The 23,389-nt window shown below is 42.5% G+C and overlaps 1 protein-coding gene across 2 annotated transcripts in view; it reads right to left on the minus strand.

Moving 5' to 3' along the window:
- The window catches only part of kiaa1549lb (KIAA1549-like b), a 50,761-nt gene that overhangs the window by 17,395 nt on the left and 9,977 nt on the right, over positions 1-23,389 (minus strand). Inside the window, exons 2-8 of one of the 2 annotated variants that reach the window (XM_049718848.2) lie at positions 7,402-7,698; positions 5,147-5,602; positions 4,950-5,065; positions 3,561-3,780; positions 3,236-3,369; positions 2,913-3,081; positions 260-319 (exon numbers count right to left, since the gene is read on the minus strand). In XM_049718848.2, coding sequence (XP_049574805.1) covers positions 260-319; positions 2,913-3,081; positions 3,236-3,369; positions 3,561-3,780; positions 4,950-5,065; positions 5,147-5,602; positions 7,402-7,698 — 1,452 coding nt within the window. Of the gene's footprint in view, positions 1-259; positions 320-2,912; positions 3,082-3,235; positions 3,370-3,560; positions 3,781-4,949; positions 5,066-5,146; positions 5,603-7,392; positions 7,699-23,389 lie in introns of both variants that reach the window. The other variant, XM_049718847.2, reaches the window with a different exon arrangement.

Raw genomic sequence — 23,389 nt, forward strand, 5'->3', positions numbered from 1 at the left:
TCGGGGAGAACATGCAAACTCCGCACAGGGAGGGCCGGAGGTGGAATCGAACCCGCACCCTCCTAACTGTGAGGCGGACGTGCTACCCAGTGCGCCACCGAGCCGCCTATTTTTCATAATAGTTATTTTAATATTTCCTTTTGGCTTTTATATTTGATCTTCAGTTAGTTTGCAACAAGTGAGGCTGGCTTCCACACACAACTGTAAAGGGAAAAAAAAAAAAAAAAAAAAACCTTTATTAATGAATTCATACTCTTACCTGTGATAACCCAAAAGTCTCGGGTGGCAATAGAGGTGTTTAGGTTGTGATATTCCAATGCTGAAAATATAAACAAAAAATCATTATTTTTAAATCAACTGAATGAAATCCAGTTTTGAATTTATTGTTTTGTGTAAAGAATGTGTAAATTATTGTTTTCCCAAGTAATAAACTTACAAATTTACAGATAAATCAATAAATCTGGCTGACGAAAATTTCAAACTGCTTGTCAACAAATTGCTTTGTTTCATTCACCATCCAGTTGTTTTTGGAAGCCATGCAGGGACAAATGCAATGACTTGTTAATGAAAATCAATCACATTGTTCTCACATCAACATTTGTTCTACAAGCGATGTTCCGTGTGATCTGAAGATTCAATCATTGTAATCTGGTTATGGGGTGTAAAATATCTGATTTAGTGTGATACAAATCTGAGCTAGATGCATATCAGACAAACAGAAGCAGGGGGAGCACTCAGCTGCCTAAGCTCCAGTCCATGCTGTGTTCTTTTTACATCTATTTCCTGCTTGATTAAGTTCCCTGTGCTGTGGGCTACTGCAGTATTTGCAGGGAAACTGCATTGCCGGCCTGTGAGAGCAAACTCTTGTACACGACAGCAGTTAAGCAACAGCAGATCCAGCAAATGCACCTTTTAAAGCATACAGATTCCTCCTATTCAAAAATTCCATCTAATTGAAATTGCTGTAGCACAAAATTTCTTCACAACACTCGCAGAATCATATCAATAGGAGGTTAATTATAGGTCAAAGCAATGTCAGCAGATGCTTTTGTTTCAGATTTAGTAATGCGAGGTAGGCAGTTTATACCGTCTCAGGGCCATTAATTATTGGCTCCTGTCAGTTTATTTTAATGGGAGGCTGGTCTTGTAAACCCGCAAATACCAGCTTCGGGATGTTGCAGAAGGAGCTTTGAAATTTGAGCCTGGATGATACAATATTCCTGCATAAAATAAATAGCAACACACCTTATTATCATTTTTGTAAACGAAAGGCATCAGAGTGGCAGAACACGAATGACTAACGCTGACCCAACCTGAAAACAATGACTAAACCTGTTGTGTTTGGAGTTGCGCCACTTGACTTATTGCCACCCAGAAGTACTATGTGTGACGAATCTTGTACAAGGTGGTGGATCTATTGTTTTGACTCAAAATAGACTTTTCGCCTGCGATGTAAAGTGAAGTGGGAGTAAAGCGGCTGAGAGCAGCATCAAGCCCACATGAGGCACGACAGAACCAGTGGTGCATTCGGTGTTGTAAACAGGCACGGCGGGACATTGCTATGTGTTTTCATGCAGTCCAAGCCAAGTCCAAAAGCAGTGGGAGAATCCCCTGCTGTTAATTATTTCCGGTACAAATTGACTGGAGGAGAGAGTCATACATCCTGTGAGCAGCAGTGACATCACTGAAGAACAAGATGGAAAAACAAACATCCCCTCATTTGCAGTTTTGCCTCATTGTGATCATTTTGATGCTTTTCTTACACTTTCCATCTTGGCACTAAAGCTGTTTGGAGGCAACTTTACTCCCTAGTGTCATTTTAATGAAAGCTTAATTCAATGCTCATAAACAGTAGCCAGCTACATAGCTCGGCATAAACAAAACTGTCAAATGTCAATAAATGAGTCACAGTAATGCTTGTAGCATAGTGGAAATTCAATTTCAAAAATGCATTAAAGGCGCCTTGTTCCATTCAAATGTCTTCTCTAAACGTATTAAAAACGTAACCATGATTTCTAGCGAGAAGATCCTGAATGATAAATCATTTGAAACTACTTACGAGGAACGAGATCAAAGCATTTCAGCAAAATCATTGCTGAGGTTGCCGATAAGCCTGGAATTGTTTTGTTGGTTGACACAATTTGATTTGCGGCAGTCATAACCACAAAATCTTGGCTTTTTTTTTTTGGCACATTATTCCAAATCGACGTCCCTGTAGCTACATAGAGCAGTTTGCGGTAAATTTCAATATCCTCTGTATGAAATAAATGCAAAACAATACAACTTGTGCGCTTTTTTACAGCGTTTCAGTGTATCCCCCCTCAGGCGATGCCATTTGTGTGACACCAATCTACTCTACTGCAACTCAGAGAAGTAAGAGCATGTCAGCCCAGCTTTGCAAGTATGAATTTTATAGATGATCTCATTGTTATTACGAAATGAACTAAATGACTTCCTCTCTGGGCTTGAAAATTTTGTTTCAAATTGTTTCCTATTAGACAGAAGAATGTTGTGTTTGACTCAAAGCAGTTGAAGCTGCATATGGAATGAGAACAGACGGCAAACTGGGTCTCTACGGGAATGCAGTTTAGGCTCATGCTGATTCCCAGTCATCATTGCTGTGTTTCTCCTTTAACTACAGCTAAAACATAAATGGAGAATTTGGCTTGCAAATGAGGCTGAGATGAAACATGTACAGTTAATTGTTTTTTTTGTTTTTTTTAGCTATCATAACTCTGCAAGGTTGAATCACGGGAGGGTATATCACCTCGTATTAAACAACGGTCCACAAAAAAAATGAACAACCAGCATGCTTTGTTACACACAGGTTAAAAGGTCATTGTAGACATCAATTTGAAGAATGAGCCGTTAAATTGCATTTGATGTACTTCACGGGCCAAGTTGTGACTTACGTTCAGCAACAATAAGTGGGGGGTAGAAGAGGAAGTAGCCCACCAACTCAGAGGACAGCTGACCAAGGAGGTTTGAAGCAGTGGTGCCATTAAGGAAGACAGTCCCATTTTTCACACTGTAAACCAATGACACAGCAGAAGAGCTTGGAGCCTGGGAGACAGTCAGCATCTGGGCACAGGCAAATTAAGAAAACAGGAAACAGAAAATTACATTGGAGGAAAAGTATCAAAAAGCAAGAAAGCATTTTTTCGGGGAGAATAAATATATATTCCATGGATTTTGTTTCTCACATCGCAAATGGAAAGGCTTATCGTTTCATCACCTGCACAGACAGTTTGCTGTTGACAGTGAGCACTTTGGCATGTGCTTCAGAAAAAACCTTCTGCAGCCTCTCTTCCATCATTTGGGAAAACTGGCAGGAGCGTGGATCATCAGCAGCTCCCACAAACTGCAGAACTAAAGAAGAGGAGAAGCCATTTGCCTTCATTTTTTTAATTGAACACAATCTGACTCTGCACTGTCCTTTCATCCAACAAACTTTGACATATTTATTGTTATTCACATTGAATAATTGAATTCTGGTGGAGACTCATACACAAAAATGAAAAAGGTTTTAAGCTGATCTTATTTTCTTCTTTCATCCTGACCTGTTTTAAGCTGGAAGCCAGAAGCTGGGCTGGTTTTCCACATTGCAACAGGAATGGGGAGTGCTGTAACCATGGGGAGGTACTGGCGCAGGTCTGCAATCAGCTTATCACGACCATATGCATCCAAGCCCGAAAGCACCATGGAGGGGACGTAAACCATGTCTCTTCCAGTCACATGATATGCCACCGTCATGTTGGGTGAACCAAATACAGTCTCCACCTAAAAACAATATGATATAATTGTATCCTAATATGTGTGGCTTCGTGGAATAAATTGTTAAAATTCAAATTTCCCCTCCAGCTAAAAATAATTGTCCAAGATACATACATTAAAATTCACCTGGTTGATCATTTTCATTTAATGGTTCAGAACTTGTTTGCCATTATCAGCGTCAGATCTGCATGGTTGCTGACCTCCCAACCTTGTATACGCCTCAATTAAACACACAGGCAGCAGCTTGGATCCCATCAAATGAGAGCGCAGCGCTACTAAAAGAAGCCCAGGGATCCCGTGGTGAAATGGGCGATGGGAGAGCAGTAAGGCAAAACACTTTGTGAGCGTCAAGGAGACATGGCCGAGCATTGACCTTCAGGTAGGAAGCTTTAAATGACACTATAAGAGATTTATTCAGCTATATGTTTGTTATTGTTGCTGTGATATAGAAGTGGACTCTTTTATATAAGGTGTTATAATTACCTCATTTAGTGAAATGGGGAAAAAAGCTCTCAGTGTGATGTAGTGCACGTACAATACTGAAAATATCAACCATATTTTTCAATTCCCCAATCAGAATACTTGTCAGCTTGATGATTGCTGCAGTCCTCATTTAGACACTGCACCTCTCCACCCTGTGCCTTCTGGGATGCACTCAACCTCATTTCTATATCAGTCCTCTCATGGCAAGCACGAGGGTCCTTGGTCTAAGTGTTCAATTTACTTTGAGTTAATTAACTTTCAAATGTGTGTCAAGGGAAACAACAGAAAGTGTTGACAAATGCTGAGAAGTCCTTAGCAGAGGAAGGTTCACAGGCAGTTCATGGAAAGATGGATGACGAGGAGGGTTGGGCATCGAGACTCGATTTGACCCGGAAAGGTTTGCTTTATAGAATTCCCGTTTCCCACATTGCCTGAATGGGAAGATCATTTTCCTCAATAGGAACAGTTTTAGAGTTCACTCTACCTGCCTCTAATCAGGACTGGGATACCAAATTATTCTGTTCTGTTAATCTATGATAACAATGCAATGCATTGCAAATAATCTAAGAATGACAGCTAACATCATGCCCTCCATTAACAGAGTTACCACTAACATATATACTTTTATTTTTTATTTTATTCCACACACTGACTATAGTAACCACATTTATAGCAGTAAGTAATAATCGGACCTGTGCTTGGGCTGAGCTATCATTCAGAGCTTTCCGGAGGCCTTGACTGAGTCCCCGGCGCAGATTCTGCCTTTGGATGCTGTCCAGTCTGTTCCTCCTTACATAGATTGACACAACTATGACACAGGAATGTAGAGATGAATAAAACAAACTAAGACGTGAACTGTAACACACAAATCAACAAGGATCATATTTACCTGTTTTCACCCACATTCTTTCCGTAATATTGCACTGCTGAGGCGGAGCTTCAGTGGTGGTGGTAAAAGGGGAGATGAAGACAGTAGCGCCTTCTCTCGGGGGGCTCGTCCTCAGGATGGGCGGTATGAATATTCTCCTGGTGAATGGTGCCCTGATGTTTGTGGTGCTTGTTGTTTTCCAGGAGATGGTCATGGGAAGCACTGAGGTTTTAGGGGTTGACTGTATGGTGGTGGTAACTCTTTGCCAAGGCGTTGAACTGTGGGGCATTGATGCAGTGGTGCTTGCAGCCAGGCTTGTGGTACTGAACTGCACTGATGTTGTGGTGGTGTCCTGTTGAGCAGTCAGAGGTGATACCTGAGATGTCCTCTCAGTAAGCCCAGAAGGAGTCATTCCGGTAGAATTAGAAGGCGCAGACACTCGAGATGTCCCAGCGGTTAACTTGTCCCTCTCCGCCACTGTAAGAACAAAAACATTTATGTGAGGGATTATCCGTTTGTGATGTGCTGTGGATGATGTCAGAGTAATGATTACTATATTTGTTCATCTAAATCTAATTACAACCAAAATGTCCTACAATTTAGCTTTCGTTGATTACTTCCTACACATGGATACATAAAAAAACTTCTCAGTTCTCTCAAGATGAGCTCATTCTCATGCAGGGACAATCCACAATTGATGAAAAGAATCTCTACTGACTCCTCTGAGAATAATACAATTTTACAAATGCACGTGCATAATTGTCGACCGTCCAAAGGTAGATGTTCTCATGATGGTCCATCTGCTGCTAAATTTGAACACGACAAATAAACGCCAGAAGCTGTGTTTTTTCATCCAAAGGCTTTTCTTTAAAAAAATGGTTCACCTCCTGTGGTGCTCCACTTCCCATGTGCTGCCATTACTTTTGTGCCAAAGCTGAAAATAGCTCTTAATAGCTCAGTGCTTCAGTATGCTGCCCATCATTGGCCGTGCCAGCGCTATTAGGGGTTTTGGACTTATTTGAAGAACGAGCACATTAGGTTTGGTTTGTGCTACTTTTCCATAACTCTTCGTTGGAGTGCCCATCATAGTGGTCCATTGATTACTCGACAGAAAATTGGGTTCCTTCCTTCATGAGTCAATATAGTGACTTGTGTAGCTCAGCTTCAAAGACCGTCTATCATTTTTGAGAAAAAGACTACTATACATTTGTCTTCCTCCTGGCTTCTACTCCCTTCACATTAATGACTTTATTACTCAGCCTGTGGAATTAATCTGACATTATATTCAAGTCTTGGTGGAGTCGGGTTTCAGAGACTCAAAGTGAGATATCAGGTAAGCTTTAGATAACATAGATTTGAGCAGCCATCCTAATATTTCACCCAAATGGCCATCAAATAAAATGATGCTTGGGACTTAAGTCCAAATTTGTCAAATACATTTGGATGTCTCTTTGGACACCAAAGGGATCAGACCACTGCGCAGTTTTTAATGGTTAAGGCAACTTGTGAATTGTATGTTAACGTGTTTGTATCCACAACAATCAGTTCTTTTAATTTAACACTGTCCATACAGTGAATGATGTGTCTCCATTTACTACTTAGACAGCACCAAGCGATGAATCAATTAGCCGTTTTTGTAATTTATTACCCCTTTTATTGCCGGGGTAAAGAGACAGTGCAGTGCAGTTGTGATTTGTGGTACCTGAATATAAATTGGTGGATTAACATCTTCATAGGGCAGCCAATTGGAATACACATTGCAAGTAAGAGCCAATAACTTTGGGAATGTCACGGTGGGGCAGCAAGGTGACTTAGTGGTTTGCACTTTTGCCTCGTATTTATGTTTAAGTTCAAGATTTGAATTTCAGCAGTTCTGTGTGACGTTTGCATGTTCTCCCTGTGCTTGTAAAAGTTTTCTCTGGCTTCCTTCTATAGTTCCACAATGTTGATTGAACATGGCTGAATGGTAGTTTGTCAATATGTGTCATTTGCTAATGACCCGTCAAAGATATAACCTGCTTTAGTCAGCTGGAATTGGCCACAGCTCACCCGCAGCACTAATGAGGACAACTGGTATAGAAAATGGATGGCTGTTACTGTTTAACTCAGAGCTTGGAACTCTTCTATGACCTTGAGAGGAGAAATACACTGTGAGGCAGATGGAGACAACAAAGACCGTATGAGACAGCGATGACGAAGTATGTACTACCATTCAAAACATCAACATGGAAAAAGCAAAAAGTTATATCGTTGGTAAACAGTCTTACGTGAACGACCTGGGGATGATGAAGACGCCGCCTCTGAGTCTTGGCTGGAACCGTGTGAAGGCCATTGGGTGATGTTGATATCAGTGGAGAGTGTCGGGGAGGTTCTGTGACCAAGGCTCTCTGGGTGTTTGACAGTTTCCGCCATGACAGTTAAGACAGACGAAAAGGCAGGAAGGCCTAATAGGCCTTGCTCCTCAGATTTGGAGCCAGCCTCTGAATGGGGGGCCGATGGGTGAGCAGGAGCAGCTGGGACTGCGGGGTCGCTCGGTAAAGCTGAGGAGCCAGAGGCATCATAGCTGTTCTTTTCTGTTAGTGGAATACAAAGGCAATTCTAGGTGAATATTCCAGGTATAGACCGTCGTTTCAATCGGTGTTTCTAAATTGATGTTTCTAAATTGGTGTTCTTGTCCATTCTTACGTCATTGTGATCTTGTGAAATGTCATCAGTCAGTTGGTAAGTTGGTAAATTACAAGCCTTCAGCGCTTTGGCAAAAAATTTAAGAAAATATCTGCAGACACGGTGAACTATTTGACAGAAAATCAAATCTGACTACGATGGACTATTTTTCAGTACGGCCTGCTTGTTTGCAAACACTGACAAAATGTCGTTAGCATTACAGTAGTCTTCAGAAAGCCACAGGAGACAAATGGCCGGTTTGGCTTCATAATTATTCAAGTGCTGTTCCCATTCTCAGCTCTTTTTCACATCCAATCATCCATCAGTTGGTTTCCTGTGACGATCTTCCATCCCCTCAGCATGTTGAAGTACATCCAGATAGCTCTCCTTCACAGCACATTATGGGATTTCAAGGGGAACTTTGAATATTAAGTGAAATATGCGGAGAGTTGTCGAGTACAGTCATTTGGGTTCATGTAATTATAAAATGACTTGCACACCGTTTCAAAAGACATGAGGTTTCTATGCACTGATTTTTTTACGTAAGAAGTGTAATAAGAATCGATAAAGTGACAATTCACTGACTCACAGTGTACGTTTAAATGACAGCATTATCGCTGTATTGGTCTGTTATTAAAGGGTAGAAATCAAATACATGGATTAGTATGAAGCTCTTCGGTACCAAAAAATGTGTGAGCTGTTTCAATGCTGCCATAAGGTTATGTAGAAAATAGACGCTCCAGCACGCGTCTTGCTCTGTTAACACAGATTTACATGCCAATCCTCGCTGAGGTGTTGGCTACTGCCGGTTAGCCACCTGCGAAGATGGAATGGCGCATATGGGAGGATTTTTCAACAACAAGCCAGAGAGGGCGAGGTGATCAGATAAATGGAGTTTTGGCTCGCAGCAGGGAAATGAAAAAGTGGAGCTGACAACGTCGGGAAAGTAAGTGTAGTTAAAAAAACAGCGAGGGATTGAAGGTGAAGTCGTTAACAACGGAAATGAACATGAAAGTCTGTAGGTCATTTTTCTAAGGAAAGCAAAAAAGTGTTCATCCAATTTACTGAAAGTTTTATAAATGTGTTACCACTGTGGGTTAAAGCAATGGTCCCCAACCTTTTTTGCGCCACGGACCAGTTACGTGTCAGAAATATTTTCGCGGACCGGCCTTTATATAAATAAATAATACATTCATATAAATAAATAATACATTTATAATAAATATATAAATACGATGAAATCAAATGATATGACTGGCATAAACGACATACATTTTTATTATTTATTTTCTTTATTTATTAGTAATTATTATCTTTAATTACTAACTAACCCTATGATAAAACAATTTAGATGCTACCGGGACTTGATCTCGGGTCATCAATGTGAGAGTGCAGAGCACTAACCACTACACCAGGGGTGTCCAAGTCCAGTCCTCGAGGGCCGCATTCCTACATGTTTTCCAAGTTTCCCTCGTTAAACACCTGATTCAAATGATCAGTTCATCCTCACGTTCTGCAGGAGCCTGATCATTGAATCAGGTGTGTTTAACAAGGGAAACTTGGAAAACTGGACTTGGACACCCCTGCTACACTGAGTGCCAAAAGTCCCAATGATCGTGAGCAGCAGGAGGGGGGCCCCATTTCAACCCCTTACACTGAGTGCCAAGCAGGGAAGAAATGGGTATCATTGTTATAGTCACTGGTATGACTCGGCAGGGGTTTGAACCCACAACCTCCCAATCTCAGGGCGGGCACTCTCCTCTTAGGCCACTGAGCTGGTAAACACTTGTATCGTAGCATAACACTTAGAGTTGTTTTTCAATAACGTGTATACCTAAATACGCATAAATATTGTTATCCATAATATCTACTGCAATTTCACATTAGATTGCTGGTTTGAAATTTGCTTTTAATATTATTATTTTTAATAAACATTCATTTTAAAACTTGTCTGGCGTCTTATTCCTTGTTTTTATATTCGCCAATTAAAACATAAAAATCAGACATTTGGTTGACTGCTTTATGACAATTTGTGTAGGTACACTACACGAGGTTAAAAAAAGAGAGAATAAATAAATAAAGGGTTAATTGCACAACAAAAGCATTTCCTTGCACCTGGGATCGAACCAAGCTCTTGCCGAGAAAGAGCCCGAGTCACTAACCAGTGGGCTATTTCGACCAGCAGTCTACAATAGCGTGCACTGTTTTGTATGAGCGTCTTCACCGATCTAGTCGCTTGTGAGCTGCTCCATAAAACCATACATGTTCCATACACTGAGAGCAAGGCTTCCATAGAGTAGTGGTTAGTGCTCTGTGCTTTCACCCCAGCGACACGGGTTCGAATCTCAGTCAGACCAAAAAAAATTTATTATAGAAAATTTGCAACACAGTTGCTCGTGTAACCATACACTTCCTTAGAGCTAGGGTTAGGTTTAAAGTTAGGGTTAGAGCTAAAATTAGGTTTAGAGCTAGTGTTAGGGTTAGGGTTAGAGCTAGGGTTAGGGTTTGAGCTAGGGTTAGATATAGGGTTAGAGCTAGGGTTACGGTTAGAGCTAGGGTTAGGGTTAGAGCTAGGGTTAGGGTTAGAGCTAGGGTTAGGGTTAGAGCTAGGATTAGGGTTTGAGCTAGGGTTAGGGTTAGAGCTAAGGTTAGGGTTAAAACTAGGGTTAGGGTAAGAGCTAGGGTTAGAGCTAGGGTTAGTGTTAGGGTTAGGGCTAGGGTTAGGGTTAGAGCTAGGGTTAGGGTTAGAGCTAGGGTTAGAGCTTGGGTTCGGGTTAGGGTTTGAGCTAGGGTTAGGGTTCGAGCTAAGGCTAGGGTTAGGGTTAGAGCTAGGGTTAGAGTTAGGGTTAGAGCTAGGGTTAGGGTTAGCGGTTAGGGTTAGAGTTAAGGTTAGGGTTAGAGCTAGGGTTAGGGTTAGAGATAGGGTTAGAGCTAGGGTTAGGGTTTGAGCTAGGGTTAGGGTTTGGGTTAGAGCTAGAGTTAGGGTTAGAGCTAGGGTTAGGGGTTAGGGTTAGAGCTAGGGTTAAGGTTAGAGCTAGGGTTAGAGCTAGGGTTAGGGTTTGAGCTAGGGTTAGGGGTTAGGGTTAGTGTTAAGGTTAGAGCTAGGGTTAGGGTTAGAGCTAGGGTTAGAGCTAGGGTTAGAGCTAGGATTAGGGTTAGAGCTAGGTTTAGGGTTAGAGCTAGGGTTAGAGCTAGGGTTAGAGCTAGGGTTAGAGCTAGGGTTAGTGTTAAGGTTAGGGTTAGAGCTAGGGTTAGAGCTAGGGTTAGGGTTAGGGTTAGAGCTAGGGTTAGGGCTTAGGGTTAGAGCTAGGGTTAGGGTTAGAGCTTGGGTTAGGGTTAGGGTTAGAGCTAGGGTTAGGGTTCGAGCTAAGGTTAGGGTTAGAGCTAGGGTTAGGGTTAGAGCTAGGGTTAGGGTTAGCGCTAGGGTTAGGGGTTAGGGTTAGAGCTAGGGTTAGGGTTAGAGCTTGGGTTAGGGTTAGAGCTAGGGTTAGGGTTCAAGCTAGGGTTAGGGTTAGAGCCAGGGTTAAGGTTAGAGCTAGGGTAGGGTTAGAGCTAGGGTTAGAGCTAGGGTTAGAATTAGGGTTAGAGCTAGGGTTAGGGTTAGAGCTAGGGTTAGAGTTAGGGTTAGAGCTAGCGGTTAGGGTTAGAGTTAGGGTTAGAGCTAGGGTTAGAGCTAGGGTTAGGGTTAGAGGTAGGATTAGGGTTAGAGCTAGGGTTAGAATTAGGGTTAGAGCTAGGGTTAGGGTTAGAGCTAGGGTTAGGGTTAGAGGTAGGATTAGGGTTAGGGTTAGAGCTAGGGTTAGGGTTTGAGGTAGGGTTAGGGTTAGAGCTAGGGTTAGGGTTAGAGCTGGGGCTAGGGTTAGAGCTAGGGTTACGTTTAGAGCTGGGGTTAGGGTTAGGGTTAGGATTAGGGTTCGTTTTTTTAAAAAAAAAAACCTACCAAGTATGGTAGTTTTTTTAAAAAAAATGGTAACGCTTTTTTTTCCCCAAAAAAACTACGATGTATGGTAGCTTTTTTTTAAAAAAAACGGTAACACTTCTTTTTTTTTAAACTACCATGTATAGTATTTTTTTTTAAAAAGCGTTTTCATTTATTCCCCTCCCCAAAAAAAAAAAAGTAGTAAAGCTTTTTTTTTTAAACTACCATGTATGGTAGTTTTTTTTTTTGAAAAAAATGAAAACGCTTTTTTTTTTGGGAAAAAAATAAAAATAAACTACCACACATGGTAGTTTAAAAAATTAATTAAAAAAAACAAAAAAAACACGAACCCTAATCCTAACCCTATCTCTAACCCTAACCCTAACCCCAGCTCTAAACCTAACCCTAGCTCTAACCCTAACCCTAGCTCTAACCCTAACCCCAGCCCTAACCCTACCTCTAACTCTAACCCTAACGCTAACCTAGCTGTAACCCTAACCCTAGCTCTAAACCTAACCCTCACTCTAACTCTAACCCTAGCTCTAACTCTAACTCTAACCCTAACCCCAAGCCTAGCTCTAATCCTAACCCTAGCTCTAACCCTAACCCCAGCTCTAACCCTAACCCCAGCTCTAACCCTAGCTCTAACCCTAACGCTCGCTCTAACTCTAACCCTAAGCCTAGCTCTAACCCTAACCCTAGCTCTAACACTAACCCTCGCACTAACTCTAACCCTAAGCCTAGCTCTAACCCTAGCTCTAACCCTAAACCTAGCTCTAACCCTAGCCCTAACCCTAGCTCTAACCCTAACCCTAGATCTAACCCTAACACTAGCTCTAAACCTAACCCTAGCTCTAACCCTAACCCAAGCTCTAACCCTAAACCTACCCTAACCCTAGCTCTAACCTAAACCCTAGCTCAAACCCTAACCCTAGCTCTAACCCTAGCTCTAACCCTAGCTCTAACCCTAACCCTAATCCTACCTCTAACCCTAACCCTAGCTCTAACCCTAACCCTAGCTCTAACCCTAACCCTAGCTCAAACCCTAACACTAGCTCTAACCCTAACCCAAGCTTTAACCCTAACCCTAGCTCTAACCCTAGCTCTAACCCTAACCCTAATCCTTCCTCTAACACTAACGCTAACCCTAGCTCTAACCCTAACCCTAGCTGTAACCCTAACCCTAAACCTAGCTCCAACCCTAGCTCTAACCCTAAGCCCAACCCTAGTTCTAACCCTAACCCCAACCTTTCAAGGACTTTCCAGGACTTTCCAGGACTTCCAAGGACTTTCAAGGACTTTCAAGGTTTCAGCTCTAACCCTAACTCTAGCTCTAACCATAGCTCTAACCCTAGCTCTAACCCTAACCCAAGCTCTAACCCTACCCTAGCTCTAACCCTAACCCTGGCTCTAACCCTAACCCTAACCCTAACCCTAGCTCTAACCCTAACCCTAGCTCTAACCCTAATTCTAACCCTAGCTCTAACCCTAATCCTACCTCTAACCCTAACCCTAGCTCTAACCCTAACCCTAGCTCAAACCCTAACACTAGCTCTAACCCTAACCCAAGCTTTAACCCTAACCCTAGCTCTAACCCTAACCCTAGCTCTACACCTAACCCTAGCTCTAACCCTAGCTCTAACCCTAACCCTAATCCTTCCACTAACACTAACCCTAACCCTAGCTCTAACCCTAACCCTAGCTGTAACCCTAACCCTAAACCTAGCTCCAACCCTAGCTCTAACCCTAACCCCAACCCTAGTTCTAACCCTAACCCCAACCTTGCAAGGACTTTCCAGGACTTTCCAGGACTTTCCAGGATTTTCCAGGACTTTCAAGGACTTTCCAGGACTTTCCAGGATTTTCCAGGACTTTCAAGGACTTTCCAGGATTTCAGCTCTAACCCTAACTCTAGCTCTAACCCTAGCTCTAACCCTAGCTCTAACCCTACCCTAGCTCTAACCTTAACCCTGGCTCTAACCCTAACCCTAACCCTAGCTCTAACCCTACCCTAGCTCTAACCTTAACCCTGGCTCTAACCCTAACCCTAACCCTAGCTCTAACCCTAATTCTAACCCTAGCTCTAACCCTAGCTCTAACCCTACCCTAGCTCTAACCTTAACCCTGGCTCTAACTCTAGCTCTAACCCTAACCCTAATCCTACCTCTAACCCTAACCCTAGCTCTAACCCTAGCTCTAACCCTAACCCTAGCTCTAACCCTAACCCTAGCTCAAACCCTAACACTAGCTCTAACCCTAACCCAAGCTTTAACCCTAACCCTAGCTCTACACCTAACCCTAGCTCTAACCCTAGCTCTAACCCTAACCCTAATCCTTCCTCTAACACTAACCCTAACCCTCGCTCTATCCCTAACCCTAGCTGTAACCCTAACCCTAAACCTAGCTCCAACCCTAGCTCTAACCCGAACCCCAACCCTAGTTCTAACCCTAACCCCAACCTTTCAAGGACTTTCCAGGACTTTCCAGGACTTTCAAGGACTTTCCAGGATTTTCCAGGACTTTCAAGGACTTTCAAGGACTTTCAAGGAATTTCAAGGACTTTCCAGGAATTTCCAGGACTTCCAAGGACTTTCAAGCTTTCAGCTCTAACCCTAACTCTAGCTCTAACCCTAGCTCTAACCCTAGCTCTAACCCTAACCCTGGCTCTAACCCTAACCCTAACCCTAGCTCTAACCCTAATTCTAACCCTAGCTCTAACCCTAACCCTAATCCTACCTCTAACCCTAACCCTAGCTCTAACCCTAGCTCTAACCCTAACCCTAGCTCTAACCCTAACCCTAGCTCAAACCCTAACACTAGCTCTAACCCCAACCCAAGCTTTAACCCTAACCCTAGCTCTAACCCTAACCCTAGCTCTACACCTAACCCTAGCTCTAACCCTAATTCTAACCCTAGCTCTAACCCTAATCCTACCTCTAACCCTAACCCTAGCTCTAACCCTAACCCTAATCCTTCCACTAACACTAACCCTAACCCTAGCTCTAACCCTAACCCTAGCTGTAACCCTAACCCTAAACCTAGCTCCAACCCTAGCTCTAACCCTAACCCCAACCCTAGTTCTAACCCTAACCCCAACCTTGCAAGGACTTTCCAGGACTTTCCAGGATTTTCCAGGACTTTCAAGGACTTTCCAGGACTTTCAAGGACTTTCCAGGACTTTCCAGGATTTTCCAGGACTTTCAAGGACTTTCAAGGACTTTCAAGGACTTTCCAGGATTTCAGCTCTAACCCTAACTCTAGCTCTAACCCTAGCTCTAACCCTAGCTCTAACTCTACCCTAGCTCTAACCTTAACCCTGGCTCTAACCCTAACCCTAACCCTAGCTCTAACCCTAACCCTAGCTCTAACCCTAATTCTAACCCTAGCTCTAACCCTAGCTCTAACCCTACCCTAGCTCTAACCTTAACCCTGGCTCTAACCCTAACCCTAGCTCTAACCCTAACCCTAGCTCTAACCCTAATTCTAACCCTCGCTCTAACCCTAACCCTACCTCTAACCCTAACCCTAGCTCTAACCCTAGCTCTAACCCTAACCCTAGCTCTAACCCTAACCCTAGCTCAAACCCTAACACTAGCTCTAACCCTAACCCAAGCTTTAACCCTAACCCTAGCTCTACACCTAACCCTAGCTCTAACCCTAGCTCTAACCCTAACCCTAATCCTTCCTCTAACACTAACCCTAACCCTCGCTCTATCCCTAACCCTAGCTGTAACCCTAACCCTAAACCTAGCTCCAACCCTCGCTCTATCCCTAACCCTAGCTGTAACCCTAACCCTAACCCCAACCTTTCAAGGACTTTCCAGGACTTTCCAGGACTTTCAAGGACTTTCCAGGATTTTCCAGGACTTTCAAGGACTTTCAAGGACTTTCCAGGACTTTCCAGGACTTTCAAGGACTTTCAAGCTTTCAGCTCTAACCCTAACTCTAACTCTAACCCTAGCTCTAACCCTAGCACTAACCCTAACCCTAGCTCTAACCCTAACCCTAACCCTAGCTCTAACCCTAATTCTAACCCTAGCTCTAACCCTAACCCTAATCCTACCTCTAACCCTAACCCTAGCTCTAACCCTAGCTCTAACCCTAACCCTAGCTCTAACCCTAACCCTAGCTCAAACCCTAACACTAGCTCTAACCCCAACCCAAGCTTTAACCCTAACCCTAGCTCTAACCCTAACCCTAGCTCTACACCTAACCCTAGCTCTAACCCTAGCTCTAACCCCTAACCCTAATTCAAGATTCAAGAGTTTTTTATTCGCCATGTTTGAGCGTGCCAAACAAGGAATTTGACTTCGGTAAATCACAGCCTCTGTTCAACATTTAGGTGACTAACAACAACACTCAGGACATGTGAAGAACGAAAGATATTCTCAAACACCCCCTGATCTTAAACTCCCAAGAGGGCAAGGAAAAACTCAAAACTCCAGCTAGGGGAAATGAGAAACCTTGAGAAGAGACCACAGATGGGAGGGTCCCTCTTCTAGGATGACCAGGCTGCAATGGATGCAGAGAGGACACATAGTACAAACAGTGTATACAAAAAAGGTGTGGCAAGCGGGATCCTTCCTCTAACACTAACCCTAGCTCTAACCCTAACCCTAATCCTTCCTCTAACCCCAACCCTAGTTCTAACCCTAACCCCAACCTTTCAAGGACTTTCCAGGACTTTCCAGGATTTTCCAGGATTTTCCAGGACTTTCAAGGACTTTTCATGACTTTCCAGGACTTCCAAGGACTTTCAAGGAATTTCAAGGACTTTCAAGGACTTTCAAGCTTTCAGCTCTAACCCTAACTCTAGCTCTAACCCTAGCTCTAACCCTAGCTCTAAACCTAACCCAAGCTCTAACCCTACCCTAGCTCTAACCCTAACCCTGGCTCTAACCCTAACCCTAGCTCTAACCCTAACCCTGGCTCAAACCCTAACCCTAGCTCTAACCATAACTCTAGCTCTAACCCTAGCTCTAACCCTAGCTCTAACCCTACCCTAACCCTAGCCCTAACCCTAGTTCTAACTCTAACCCTAACGCTAGCTCTAACCCTAACCCTAACCCTAGCCCTAACCCTAGCTCTAACCCTAACGCTAGCTCTAACCCTAACCCTAAACCTAGCTCCAACCCTAACCCTAGCTCTAATCCTAACCCAAGCTCTAACCCTAACCCTAGCTCAAACCCTAACCCTAGCTCTAAACCTAACCCTAGCTCTAACCCTAGCTCTAACCCTAACACTAACCTTAACTCTAACCCTAGCTCTAACCCTAACCCAAGCTCTAACCCTACCTTAACCCTAACCTTAGCGCTAACCCTAACCCTAGCTCTAACCCTAACCCAAGCTCTAACCCTAACGCTACCCTAACCCTACCTTAACCCTAACCCTAGCTCTAACCCTAACCCCAACTCTAACCCTAACCCTAGCTCAAACCCTAACCCTAGCTCTAATCCTAACCCTACCCTAACCCTTACCCCAACCCTAGCTCTAACCCTAACCCTAGCTCAAACCCTAACCCTAACTTTAAACCTAACCCTTGCTCTAAGGAAGGTTATATGGTTACACATGTTGCAAATTTTCTATGCTAAAATTTTTTTGGTCCCACTGAGATTCGAACCCAGGTCGCTGGGGTGAAAGCCCAAAGCACTAACCACTACCCTATGGAAGCCTTGCTCTTAGTGGATGGAACATGTAACATGTATGGTCTTATGGAGCAGCTCACAAGCGACTAGCTGAAGACTCCACAGCAGATGTCATCACAACACGTTGTGTACACGAACACCTAGCAAAGTACAATTTAAAATGACACTTTCGAAGTACCCAAAGTTAAACTTACAAAAGAAAACCCATAACAAATAAAACTTACACAAGAAGAGCCCTAACGTGGCACTTGACAGCTGTCAGTGTCAAATGCAAAATGTAAACAAGGACCATGTGAAAATTAGGTCAATGCAATCTCCGGTTAGAATATGTTATTTTGTAGGTATTAACAAGTAGAATAGTTTTAAATTAGTCACAATTATTTAGGCAGATAATTATGGGATATTTTGGTACACTACACGAGGTAAAAAAAATAATAAAATAAATAAATAAGAAAGTCTAGTGAACGATTTGGTGAACGCTTCTTTTGAACAAATATTTTGAGTGAACCGATTCTAAAGATTCAGTTCACTTAAGAGAACTGGAATACACATCGCTCGTACAAAACAGTGCAAGCTATTGTAGACTGCCGGTCGAAATAGCCCACTGGTTAGCGACTCGGGCTCTTGATAGGCAAAAGCTTGGTTCGATCCCAGGTGCGAGGAAATGCTTTTGTTGTGCAATTAACTCTTTATTTATTTATTCTCTTTTTTTTAACCTCGTGTAGTGTACCTACACATATTGTCATATAAAGCAGTTAACCAAATGTCTGATTTTTATGTTTTAATTGGCGAATATAAAAACAAGGAATAAGACGCCAGACAAGTTTTAACATAAATGTTTATTAAAAATAATATTAAAAGCAAATTTCAAACCAGCAATCTAATGTGAAATTGCAGTAGATATTATGGATAACAATATTTAGGCGTATATAGGTATACACGTTATTTAAAAACGACTCTAAGTGTTATACTACGATACAAGTGTTTACCAGCTCAGTGGCCTAAGAGGAGAGTGTCCGCCCTGAGATTGGGAGGTTGTGGGTTCAAACCCCTGCCGAGTCATACCAGTGACTATAACAATGGTACCCATTTCTTCCCTGCTTGGCACTCAGTGTAAGGGGTTGAAATGGGGCCCCCCTCCTGCTGCTCACGATCATTGGGACTTTTGGCAAGGCAGGGGTGTCCAAGTCCAGTCCTCGAGGGCCGCAGTTCATCCTCACGTTCTGCAGGAGCCTCATCATTGAATCAGGTGTGTTTAACGAGGGAAACTTGGAAAACATGCGGCCCTCAAGGACTGGACTTGGACACCCCTGCACTACACTATGGAACCCTCGCTTGTCTTGCATGGAATGTACATATATGGTTTTATGGAGCAGCTCACAAGTAATGTTGGCTCGTGAGTGAACGATTCGTTCAAAAGAACGAATTCCTTTCAGTTCATATGACTTCAACCAGTAGATGTCGGTAATGCGCATTGAAGGTGGTGCCACCTCGCCGTAAAACAAAACGAAGAAGAAAATGACGTAACTTTCCGTTCATGAACGAGTCGTGAATTGCATTTCTTGTTCACTAACGAATGGATCTGTGAGTGAACGAGTCAGTGATTTGCATTTCCAGTTCATCGCGACAACGGATCAGTGAGGGAACGAATCCTGACTTTCACGTTCGCGAACGAGTCAATGGGTGAACTGCCTTCCCGTTTATGACTAGTACAAAAGAGTGCAGACGGCCAGGGGCTGCCAGGTCGAAATAGCTGACTGGTTTCTGCTGACCGATCACAACACATCGCACAAGAGTTCAGCAATTCTTGTCAAGCGCCGCTTATGCCCAGTACCAAACAAAACGTTTTTTAATAATAAAAAAAGCTATGTTTGAAAATATTTTCATTTTGCACCCCTTAAGTCGTTTTTCTTTTTAATTTAAAACTTTCTATCAAAAGTCCACACAAATGCTTTATATTCATCCCTTGAGCAGTTGGCAGTATGTTTGAGTAACCAGCAATCCAATATGTCACTGCGTGCTCCATTCTACACTCCTGCTCCTTTTGCTCTCAGCTGTTTTTGTGCTCTTGAGTGCAGAAAATGGTAAACAAGAGAGTACATTTCCAAAGAGAGGCGCAGAGAACCCTGCAAGCAGAGAAATACATTTCAGAACTAGAATCTTCTGCTTGTGATGAGGTGCCAGAGGCATCCCCCAGGTTTGGACTCTTTTCATGGAAGAAACACACACATGGCAAACACACACTGGATGCTAATGCAACCAAGCTGTTGTTCTTGTCTTCTTCAAAGTGTGACTATAAGTCGATAGGACGTTTGTAAACTTCTGACATCCTGCGACGTGTGTGTGCACAATGATGGTCACTGCTGAGGTGACACAATGACTGCATTGTGCTTTCTATTTTCTTCAGCGACGTGCATCAGCTGTCTGGAGCTCAGCCCGGGAAACACTTAACTACTGCAGTCATGCAGAGATGACATGTGCTCGATAAACGAGATGTTTATCTTCTCTTTCAATACGTTCATCTTTTTCTATGACCGTTGCCATTCGATTAAGGTCGGGGCTGTGCAGAGGGTGGGACCAACCACATAAGGGGGGTGGTGGTGCTTAAAAACCTTTGTATTGCCAGATTAAAGTCTTTGTCGAAATACGCCACTTTAACCAGGCTTGTGCACTTTCTTCTCCTGTTGTCAGGAATTATTGTGTGACACACTGTCACTAGGCTCCAGGCTGCAAGGTTATTATTGGTGTCTTAACGACACCCACACTCATGCGGGGCTGAGTCACAAGGTGATAAGCTTGGAGGCCACCATGGGCCGAAGAGCCAGCTTGAATCACAATGTCAGTTGGAGGTCATCCAATGGGTGTTTGATGGGGTTGAGGTCAGGGTTCTCAAGTTCAAGCAGGCCTGTGGTTGTAAAGCATTGAATGGGCCCAAAATGTTTTGATACAATGTAAGAATCAAGTCCAACACCACTTCAAGCATACAGAGCTATATTTTTGGTTTCAACCACAGGCAAGAGAAAGCAATTACTCAGGTTCGTTTTAAAAGGTAGTTGGGGACACATTCTCACTGAATTTTTACATGAAAGGTTGTATATCTGCTGGCCTAAACGCTGAGAGTAAAAAAAAAAAAAAAAAAAAAAAAAAAAAATAGATGCCCGAAGCTATTGATTTCTTGGCCTCAATGTGCACATCCAGAAAGATGCAATTTCTCTAAATGGTGCACAAGGTGTACAAGGTAAACCATTCCAGGAAAGTATTTTTTTTTTCCCGCAAGTCCTTTGTAAGCTCACGAACCTTACTTGCGAATAGGAGGCAACGTGCCTTTCTAAGAGTTTGATTTCTCTTTAGAGAAGAAGGGTAGAGGGTAAATCATTAAAATCTAAACTACTACTGTGAAAGTTATTTTCCCTTGTAAATATAAAAACTGTCCAAGCGGACTATTATTGATGATAAATACGAGGATATAATGCATGATTCAATCTCTACAAATTTGTAATGTCGGGTGTTGTGATGTAGTTTTTTTTTTTTATTTATTATGAACCCTTCTTGAATTCAATTTAATAATAATCCATCTTGGGAGAGTGACAACCTGTCAAATACACTGAAAAGGTTGCTCATCTGCATTCTGGATATGCAACTGGCATGGCAGTCCTTGGAATTCAAATGGGCTGATTTAAAAATGGGTGCATATCACTCAGGATCCACTCATCATTAGAAATTAATGCCATGAAAGAAGGAAGAACCCTAAAAGCAGCCAAATGAAGTTTGAGTCGTAGAAATAACAGACTTTTGTATTATATTTTGAATTTAAACAGCACAATTATGGTTATATTCACGAATAGGACAGTCTCAGTCTAAAATTTCAAACATTTGAAATGGATACAATCTACATCAAATAATTATTATTTATAAATTATTGGGGTTGAAGTTGAATGTCTACACTTTAATCACATTTAGATTCTCTCCTCCATTGTGGTGGTCTATAAAGGCACATTCGAAATGACAATGTCACTGTCCAAACACTTCTTGCCCTGAGTGAATGTATCCGAGACAAATGCAGCAGAGTGAGTTGAATTCCCTTTCCCTTTGAGGGATTTATAATGAGAGTAATTACAACAAAAAAAATAACAATAGCTGCCCATTTTAGCTCATTTTTTGGACTGCTGGTGGAAATGTAATTCATCAAATTAGAGAGAAAAAGTACAAGTACAATGTGCCACTTCAAATAACATCTTGTCACAGTGCGGCTCTGTGTGGCGCGTGTGCGTGCAGAAACGAAGACGTGACTGGATTAAAACTCATGGTCGTCTGCTGCGAGCATGATGCGCGAGAGGAGACAGGACGAGCAGATAACTGCATGCTGTGACTCTGACGGATCTCGGGATTGCGGCCTCCAGTTGACATGGTGGATGTGAAATGGCAGCTGAGGGTCAAGGGAGGGCGCCAGCTGATGAGATTACATACAAGGTGAGCACGACTGTCGCTTTCTGACTTATGCATTTGCTCTACTTAAGATGACAGGTTTAACACTTTTGATGGGGACATTTTCACTAAGTGGTTAATTCACTTATAGAGGGACAACATCGTCTCACAAGAATATACGATTCTCGGGATAACAGGTGCTGTGCAGTGGGGCATCTGCAGTAAAACAGTCCTGATGCAACAATACTATCGAATTCAATGCAGGGGTTTTCAATTGGTTTTGTCCAAGGGACCATCATTATAACCAAGAAGCAACTCGGGGACCATTGCTTTGGCGGAATATTATTTTAGAGTATAGACCGATACAAATAAAAATTCAAATATTTCACATTTCCAATTTTGCTGACCACCTGCAATACCTCCAATGGATAGATGGATCAGTATCAAATTTGGTTGAATTTGGTTATTACTTAATCAATAAATATGACTCCAAAGCAGCACAAAACTTTGGCAACAGGGACTGCACCAGAATTTCCAGACTGTCTTCTATAAGCTATTTGTTTACAAGATTTACATATAAAAAGCTATCACAAGGAAATGGAAGGAAGTGGAATACAACCCTAGCCAACACACATTAAGTTAGCTTATTAGTGTTTTAAGTACTGATTCCACATGCTCAATGTACATTATGTGCTTTGCATAAAATGTGGCTGCCTTGATGGTCAAGTGCTGTGATGACTTCAGAGAAACACAATATAAGCACTGGACATTTTCGTTGGCCACAACATTGTTTGCGTAAGAAGACGAAACTACAGTCTCCTCACTGGGTGATGTGTGCAGGTGATCTCGAGGTTTAGTCATGTGATGCGACAGAATGAGCGCAAAGACAAGCCGACAACTTGAGAATGTTCCGGTATGACTGCGTGAGAGCGCTCACATGTCCCTTCCTCTGACTCTTTAATTGGGCCCGAAGAGACACTTCAGAGGAAGTCAGAGCTTTGCCAGTCCTTTGGCAGCAGTACATACACTGGTGCCTTGACTTACGAGTTTAATTGGCTTTGTGACTAAATCATTTTTCCATTTTGAAATTAATAAACATGCCATTCACCTGTTACGGCCCCCCTAGTAAAAATAATAATTGAAGACCACCTTTTGTCATTATTTACATGTATTATTTGTCATTTCTCGCAGATAAAGAATAAATGCATGTGAGTGTTTTTTATGCTGTCTGCAAGTGCTGCTCCTGCTTGTGCATAAATAGACGTTGTTTAAAGGTTTATAACTAAATCAATATGGATACTACTTACTACTAAGTCATGCTACTAATTCAGATGAGTCCATTTCCAAAAGGGAGTAGTAGAGGTTGGTCAAGGCCAGGGAAGGTTGAAGGAAAGCGGACAATGGGGGATAATAAGGTGAGGAAAGCCTGCTAAGCTTTCAGTTCAAGCTGACCAAGACCTTGATCATTGGAATAAAGCGTAAATGCTCGGGAGGCGGAGGTCTCTGTAAGCGGCAAGGCACAATCAAATACAATGCTGGTGCAGCAGGACATTCAGAAGGATTTGGGCATAAAAAAAGACATACATATATCATGCTGTAAATTGAAATGAG

Source organism: Syngnathus scovelli, chromosome 4, assembly GCF_024217435.2.
Source record: "Syngnathus scovelli strain Florida chromosome 4, RoL_Ssco_1.2, whole genome shotgun sequence".
NCBI classification, from domain to species: domain Eukaryota; kingdom Metazoa; phylum Chordata; class Actinopteri; order Syngnathiformes; family Syngnathidae; genus Syngnathus; species Syngnathus scovelli.